A 9,268-nucleotide genomic window follows, 5' to 3' on the forward strand; every position below is an offset into this window, starting at 1 on the left:
AAAAATATTGCAGGAGAAAAGCGTTTGCTTTGTTGGTGAGTATATATGTATTTGGGAGAGACATTAGGTAGGAAGTCTTTAATTAGAAACAGCAGACATTGAGCAGTGTTTTGTGATGTGATAATACTGCTCTATGGCTCATGTGCAATTGTGCTTTTTAAATATAAAACCAAGTTATATGATGGTGTTTGGCATACATTATTGGGGCCTCTGAGGATAGTTGAGGAAGGAAAATGTAATCAAGAGATTAAAAATTGACCTGGAATTTGGATATAGATCCTGTAGAAAATAGCAGCAATAATAATCTGAAAAGATAAAAAAAATAATCTGAAAAGATTATAACAACCTCAGAACAATTAGAACTTGACCAAAGACTAATGTTGATCCTGGAGAGAAAGATCTCTCTGTATTTTTGAAAAATACAAATATTATAGGGAAAAAACATTAAAAAAATTTTCTTCTGAAAATTTAAAGGGAGGAAAATTTTATAGAGGAGGAATATTAAAATAATGATGTTCTATCTGTAGTTATTCTTTCATTCATTAGCAAGAAAATTTTAAAAATATTAATATAGTACTTAGCATCAAATTCAGATTCAGGGTTAAATTTTTCCCAAATGCTGTTGTCACATGTATTTCCCTTGGAGTGTTCACAAATATGAATTGGAATATTAGAACCAAAATATAAATAAGAGGCAATGTACATTTTCCCATTCATAAAATATATTGCATGAATATCAAATTCATTTTGTATTATCTACATATAAATGGACAAAAAGTCTCAATTTTTACTGAAAAAGAGAACTTTGTATCTGTTTTTTAGATGGCTTGTGAGAATGAAGAGAATATTAACCAAGAATTAAAAGACAATGAAACAGAAATAGAAGACACCGAACAACATTCTGATCCTGACAAATCTTTGAAGGATGAGCTTTCACCAAGAAGAAATGACTTCATTTCTGTACCAAGTATTCAACCTTTGGATCCCATATCAGATTCAGATAGTGAAAACTCTTTCCAGGAATCCAAAGTGGAAAACCAGAGAGACCTGGAAGAGGAAGAGGATGAGGAAGTAAGGAGATATATTATGGAGAAAATTATTCAAGCCAATAAGATTCTACAAAATCAAGAACCTGTGAATGATAAAAGGGAGCGAAAACTTAAGTTCAAAGACAAACTAGTTGATCTGGAAGTTCCTCCACTGGAAGACACTGATACTCACAAAAATTATCTTGAAAATGAAAGTAGTATGTCAGGAAAACTGTCACAATTATGTATTTCCAATGAATTTGGACAAGAAAATGTACTCCTGTCACTGACTGATGGAAATTATGAAGAAAACAGGGATAGGAAAATACTAGTAGAAAGAGATGGAAAGTTTGAACTTCTGAATTTACAAGACATTGAGAGTCAGGGGTTTTTGCCTCCCATTAATGCGAATAGCACAGAAAATGAACCTCACCAGTTGTCACCCAGATCTTCTAACTCAAATGTTAATAGTGTCAAGAAAGAAGAGCCTGTAGCAAAGATTCATGCTATTGCTCACTCATCAATAGAAGAACCACTGGCTTTTATCCCTCAGCCACCACCCAACCCCAAGACTCGTCCAAGCTCTGCTGCCAACTCAGATCGAAGTAAGGGGAATGGGAAATCTAATCACAGGATACAGTCTGCAAATATATCTCCAGTGACCTCAACATACTGTCTTTCCCCTCGACAGAAAGAACTGCAAAAACGGCTAGAACAAAAAAGAGAAAAGCTAAAGAGAGAGGTAAGAACATAAGCATTCAAAAAAAAAACAAAAAAAAAACAAAAAAAAACATAAGCATTCATCATATTAAAAGCAAAATATATTTTCATGTTTTATAAATACAGTAGGAATTGGAATGTTCCTCAAACTGTTAGACATATTTGCTTGCTTGTTTTAGATTAAATGGTAAATTATTAAAAATGTATTTATGGGATAAACACCATGATTATCTTTATCCTTTTTTTTTTTTAAGATTTTATTTATTTATTCATGAGAGACACACACACAGAGAGAGGCAGGGACACAGGCAGAGGGAGAAGCAGGCTCCATGCAGAGAGCCCGATGCAGGACTTGATCTCCGGTGTCTAGGATCATGCCCTGGGCTGAAGGCAGCACTAAACCACTGAGCCACCTGGGCTGCCCTCTTCATCCTTTTTTATAAGGATCACTAAGCATAGTAATGAATGACTTGTGTTAGAGGTAGAAATCTCAGCGAGGACATCATTTAATATTTTCATTTTAAACATGAGGCTGAGAGAAGTGACTGCTGAAAGTAATTTTTTTTTTACGATTTTATTCATCTATTTGAAAGAGAGAAAGCATGTGAGAAAGAGAACATGAACCAGGGGGAGAGGCAAGAGGAAAAACAGGCTTCCCACTGAGCAGGCAGCCAGCCCAATGTGGGGCTCGATCCCAGAACCTGGGATCATGACCTAAACCCAAGGCAAACACTTAACTGACTAGACCACCCAGATGCCCCTGAAAGTAATCTCGATGTCAGAAGGTGAAAATCACATGTCAGGTAGAAAAATGAAGGCACAAATTCATTGGGATTTGAGAGGTGACAGGTAGATTTGGATTATAATTCTCTGATTTATGTGCATATATGTTTTCCTATATGTTCTATGCCTACAATTCCTTGATTTCAGGGATTTTAGTTTTAGATTAAGAATAGAGCCTAGGGATGCTTGGGTGGCTCTGTGGTTTAGCATCTGCCTTGGGCTCAGGGCACGATCCCAGAGTCCCGGGATCAAATCCCACATCAGGTTCCCTGTGGGGAGCCTGGTTTTCCCTCTGCTTGCATCTCTGCCTCTCTCTCTGTCTGCCGAATGAATGAATGAGTGAATGAATGAATGAATGAATAAATAAATAAGTAATTTGTCTCTCATGAATGAATAAATAAATAAATAAAAGAATAGAGCCTAATAACCTTAAAGTATTTATAAAATGCCATATGGAATCCCAGATGATGATAATGATGGTTTTATTCTGTCGATCAAGAAGAGGCTGTGAAGCAACCAAAGCATTTATTTGGGGTCTTACAGATTGCAGTCCAGGAGACACATTGTCAACCTAAATCAAAAGTGTGCTGTAATTAACGAGCAGGGAGTACAGACCTATAAAGGCAAAACCCACAAAGTCACACAACTTGTTTTGAAAGAATTACCATTGCTGATGGCAGAGTTTAAACTGACCATCTCATACACATTGGATATGTAGCCAACAGGTGTTACATTATTTCAGTCCAAAGTACTAGGTGGTGGTAGTGGTGGTGGTGGTGGGATATTGCAATTGACAAGTTGCAACTGACAAAAATAAAAAATTCATGATGGGCTAATTATTGAAACAGGAGATTTGAAATAGGAGACCTACATAGGCCCCACTTCCTCAATATTCTTTCAACTTTTTCTTTCAATTCTTTCTATTTTGAGTGACTCTTACCAATTCTTACTTTGTTTTGAATCTTCTTTCACATTTTCCCCTTCTCATCAAGATATTTCTGGTAAGAAAGCATCAATGACAAATTTTTATGATCATGAAATTCATTTCATTGTCAGAGTGGTTGGCAACCTGCAACTTGCTCTCACCCTATCATGTCTCCTGGAGAGAGGAGTCTCATAGTGATTGAACATATTTGATATGTTCAATAAGGATGCTAGGTGAAAGCCTACAGATGCATTTGAGTAACAAGGAGGTTTGAGGAAATAAGAACTAGAATTCAATTAGGTTTTCTTTCTTTTCACTCAAAGAGTAGATCTGATGAATGGTTTCAAGTCTTCGAAAGAACATTATCTAAGTTCTGACAGAATTTGAAATATTGGCCATGGAAAGTGTTAATAGTGTGATAATAATGAATATAGAACAAATTAAAACAATGATGAGTAAGATAATTTGTAGTCCAGATCTTAAAATGGTCCCAATTCTGCTCAGGAGCCAACTAAAAATATCTGAGAATCTGAAATCTAGCCAAAGGTTTTAGATAACAGGATTAGAGATTTAGCAAGCTTAAAAATCTTAGCAGTTTCCAAATTCCGCCTGATGGGAAGTACTTCTGCATGTAGAGCAAGAAGTATAAGTGATGGCACAGACTCCACTGTGGGTCACGAGTAAATAACCTAATGCTATGCTATTATTGTGGACAATATGAGATAAAGTATCCAAAGACTTGCCCTGGCTCTAATGGCTCAGGGAGTGGACCTGGCAGTTCTACTCATGGCCCAAGGAAGATTTCTGATCATGTACTCATTCCAAGCAGTACTTATTCCAAATCAGCAACTGAAGATCCTCCCAAATTGGGTTCCTTCACTAAGGTTTCTCTCTCCTGGGAGACCACAGCCTTGAGAACATCCACAACTATTATCTTTATATTCAGAGAGGTTAAGGATAGAAAAAGGGGAAGTTGGATATCCCAAAAGGATTACTCTGCCTTTCTCCAGATGTTCAGGCAGTCAGATGCCCAAAATTCTCCCTTGTAAGTGCAGACAAAAATGTATTCTTTAGTAGGAGTGCAAAGTGTCTCTACTTAGATCTGCTTATTTATGAACTCATTTTTTGGTATAGAGGGCATTATGGAGAAAACCAGCAATCTATTTTATTTGAGCAGATAGGAGGGTGGCTGTGTGTTTCAGATGTTAGCTGAAAGAATCTTTTGCAAGGGGGTCCTGCATCTAGAAGTGCCTATTGGAGAATACTTATTTGTCTGCAGGAGTCAAATATAGGAGGCTTATAGCTCTTGATAAGTTGTTGGACCATTAGAAATGTTTTTCCCCAGTATTTTGAGGTGGTTAAAGGGGATTTTTTCCTTTCCTGGGAGGCAAAACTATTTTAACTTGATAGATAAAGTCATAGAGGGCAATTAGTTTGTAGTGAAACTGTAAATAAAGTGACCAGGAGTCTCCTGATCTTCCTTAGTAGGCTGACAATGATATACTCAATAGTCAGAAAGGTTACCAGATAAAGCTGGGTACAGGAGGATTATCAAGAGTGCTGAGATGCCTACTACAAGAAGAATTATTCCAAATACTTCAGGAACATTAAGCATTAGTAGGAATCTATTGTGAGGTTATACAAGCCTGGTCATGACTCTTGGGGAAGCTGTCTACTTCTACTTCGGGTACCATGTGCTTCTTGTCCAGAGTGTTGATTTTAAGTGGGTCTGGATATTTTTAGTTTGAGAGCTCCAGTGGGTAAGGATATCCAGTCAGGTGAAGATGTCTTTTTTTTCCCTCAATGAGAACTCAATGTTAATCCATGGGTCAATGCCTCTAAGTTTAGCAGCACAGGGGTTAATGATACCTGATATGGCCCTTTCCAGTGAGTTTGGAAGGCATTCTTATGAAGGTGACATTTCTAGTAAATCTCCAGGTGGGAGATTATGATGTTGAAGATCTTTGTCTCCTACAAATGTGCTGGGAAAAGACAGCTCTGTGAGACTGGTATTGTTTCTAAGGACCTTGAGAAGATCTTTGAAATAGGTTAGGAAATTTCCTTTCAGTAGGGCAGGCTTATACATTCCTTGGTCCTTCCTCATAAGTGTTCTGGTAATGATTTCAAAGGGAGACCATTAGTGTTCACCAAATGGAGTGGATCCTAGGTTAAATAATATCAAGGGAAGGGCTTTAGACCAAAGCTGACTGAAAGATTCAGTCAGTTTTGTGAATTGGGTCTTTACTCCCTTTGTTTGTTCTATAATGGTGGAGGATTGGGGATGATATGTGCAATGAAACTGTTATAATATTGGCCAGATGTGGCAAATGACCTATAATATTTGACCTGTGAAATGGATCCCTCAGTCATTATGAAGTTCTGAGGGTTTTCCCCAGTATAGAATTATTTTCTCCAATAATATTTACCATAGAGGCCATAGCTCTATGACTAGGAAAAGTTTCTACACAGTGAGAAAACATACAAACCATTACTAAAACATATTTGTATCCTTAAAATGGTGGCAGCTGGACAAAATCCAACTGCCATATTCCAAAGGGCCCAGAGAGGTCATCAGAAGGTAAGGGTAACAGAGTAGCAGGGTTTAGAGAATGACATTTGAGGAGACCGCAAGAGGGTTTCATAAAAGGTTAATATGCTGGAAGAGAATGCTGATTATGATGAGTATGATGGTGAAGTTTGCAACAGGGATTGCTTATTTTTGTGACATATATTTTAAAACAGTGACTGATAACATTATATCAGGAAATAATTGGATTTCTAGGGATTTTACACAAGTTTTGGAACACCATATACTTCTACAGATATTACATAGAAGAAAGTTTAGTATTATTTATTACTTGACAGTGCTTCCCCATGTGATTTAACATGTTGAATAAGCCTTATAGGCCCTATGGAATTTTGCAGATCAAAAAGACCTCATTTAGAAGTTGACTATGGGGAGTTTGTAAAAGATATCAAAAGGTTTGGACACTTGACCCCAATAGGATCGCAGAAAATTATAAAACAATACTTAATTATCTATTTAACTGATATAACTTTCAGGGACAAATATAGAAGTTTGCACACATAGCTGCAAAAGCCTTCGTTGTTCTTCAGAGAAGACCCAGCTTTCCTGAGTAATCAGAGACTTAATAATGACAAAACAGATCACACTGAAAGTAAGGAGATTTTTGTGTACAATCTCTTATTAAGAGCAGGTCAACAATCTAAGAAAATTTTGTCCTTTTAGAAGAGGAAAACCAAAATTTTGCACTGGTGTATTTTGATATCAAACTTGAACTTTATATAAATTCTTTGTAATCTTGGCCAGCTTGATTATACATTGATTACACTTGAATACACATAAAATTCCTTTTCCAAGATTTCTTTCCTATAAATCTTTTGCAACTTTCTGTGTCTATTTTAGTTTGTCTCTTGTTCTTTCTCTTTCTGAAATAGCCAGCTTCACTTTAGAACAAAATCACTTCATTTCCTTCAACAAAATTCATTTCCATTCCCCATTCCCCATACCTTCTTTTACCAAAAACACACATCCTTCTTTCCTTGCCTGCTTTTCATATACAGTCATTTTCATTCATCCTTGTTGAATTTTAGTAGTTTTATTTTTAACAAATACTAATTGGAATTTTTAACCCTTAGAATTCTTAATTCATATTAAAAATTAAGAAATAAACAATTGTGGACTGGCAAATTTATAAAAATGTTTCATCAGTTCATAATTTTTAGAAGTATATTCCCCCTCAGAGTAATTTTAATTTTTTGGCATAAGTTTGTTTATTAAATAGACCTAAATATTATATATTTTGGTCTCTCTGTAAAAAAATGTAACAGCCAAAACTAAATAAACATGTTTAGCAATCACTATCTCAATATGTTATATTACTTGGAAGTGCTCTAGATAGGCAGTGAACATCTGTTACCTAATTTAATTTAGCATAAACGTTGATGTTATTTAAATTGCTTGCTTTTAGTAATTATACTTGAGTTAGAACATTTTTTAAAAGATTTTATTTATTTATTCATGAGAGACACAGAGAGAGAGAGAGAGAGGCAGAGACACAGGCAGAGGGAGAAGCAGGCTCCATGCAGGGAGCGCGACTTGGGACTCAATCCCAGGTCTCCAGGGTCAGGCCCTGGACCAAAGGTGGCGCTAAACCACTGAGCCACCCAGGCGGCCCCTTGAGTTAGAACATTAAGCAGCTAATCATCATCTTAAATTATTTCTTTTATTGACAAATTTTGAAAGAGATGGCTTGAGCTTTTATGATTAAGTAAATTCAGGTAGAAAAATCGCGTATCTCCATTATGTCTAATGCTGATAATTCTGAAGACATTTCTGTTTTTATTAAACTACCAAACGTAAACTAGCATTTTTTAATTAATTAATTAATTACTTAATTTTATTTTTTAAAGATTTTATTTATTTATTCATTAGAGACACACACACACAGAGGCAGAGACATAGGCAGAGGGAGAAGCAGGCTCCATGCAGGGAGCCTGATGTGGGACTCCATCCCAGGACTCTAGGATCACGCCCTGGGTCAAAGGCAGGTGCTAAACCTGCTGAGCCACCCAGGGATCCCAAACTAGCAATTTTTTAATTAAAATTCTTTTTTTGAGAGAGAGAAAGAGAGTAGGGGTAGGGCAAAAGGAGAGGGAGAGAGAATGATAAACAAGCTCCACCCCCCGGGGCTCAATATAATGACCCTGAGATCATGCATGACATGAGTCAAAATTAAGAGTCAGACACTCAACTGACTGACTACCCAGGTTCTCCTTTTTACTAAAGTTTCCTTTTTTTTTTTTTTTTTTAAAGATTTATTTATTTGAGAGATAGAGAACAGAGGGAGTAGCAGTGGGAGAAGAATAGAGAGAATCCTTGATCAGAATCCTCGAATCTAGAGCTCAGAGCCCAGTGTGGGGCTTCATCTCAGGACCCTGACAGAGATCATGACCTGAGCCAAAACCAAGAGCCCAATGCTGAACTGACTGCACCACTCAGCCATCCCTATGAAGGTTTTTTTTTCAAATTCCAGTTAGTTAACATATAGTGTATTATTAATATTAATTTCAGGTGTACAATAGAGTGACTCAACATTTCCATACAACACCTAATGCTCATCACAAGTGCATTCCTATCACCTATTTAACACATCCCTGCACCCACCTCCTCTCTGGTAACCATCAGTTTGTTCTCTATTAAAACTAGCAATTATTTATCAAAGATTATCTCAGGGGTGCCTGGATGGCTCAGTCAGTTAAGCCTTCATGGCTTAGGTCATGATCCCAGGGTCCTGGAATAGAGCCCTGCAAAGGGCTCCTTGCTCAGTGGGGAGCCTACTTTTCCATCTCCCTCTGCCTGCCACTCCCCCTGCTTGTGGTCTCTCTCTGTCCAGTAAATAAAATCTTTTTTAAAAAGATTATCTCAGATTATGTGAACTTGAAAAACATTTAGGTTAGTGTTTATTGTATTTCTGGGAATTTTTTTAAAGATTTTATTTATTTATTCATGATAGACAGAGAGAGAGAGGCAGAGACACAGGCAGAGGGAGAAGCAGGCTTCATGCAGGGAGCCGGACGCGGGACTCGATCCCGGGACTCCAGGATCGTGCCCTGGGCCAAAGGCAGGCGCCAAACCACTGAGCCACCCAGAGATCCCCTATTTCTGGGAATTTTTGGAATACTTCATTTATCTAAGCACTTAATTGTCTTTGAGCCAATTAAATTGAGCTCTTTTCTAAATTAACTTTGGGAATGCCCTCAGAGATAGAAAATGTCACATCACTGTAAT

General features: G+C 37.0%; 1 protein-coding gene across 3 annotated transcripts in view; it reads left to right on the plus strand.

Annotated features, from left to right (window-relative positions):
- CCDC181 (coiled-coil domain containing 181) overlaps positions 1 to 9,268 on the plus strand; it is a 37,552-nt gene that overhangs the window by 7,749 nt on the left and 20,535 nt on the right. For all 3 annotated transcript variants that reach the window (XM_025430431.3, XM_025430429.3, XM_025430430.3), the window contains exon 3: positions 823 to 1,770. In XM_025430431.3, coding sequence (XP_025286216.1) covers positions 823 to 1,770 — 948 coding nt within the window. The remainder of the gene's footprint in view (positions 1 to 822; positions 1,771 to 9,268) is intronic.

This window comes from Canis lupus, chromosome 7 (assembly GCF_003254725.2).
Source record: "Canis lupus dingo isolate Sandy chromosome 7, ASM325472v2, whole genome shotgun sequence".
Classification (NCBI taxonomy): Eukaryota; Metazoa; Chordata; class Mammalia; order Carnivora; family Canidae; genus Canis; species Canis lupus.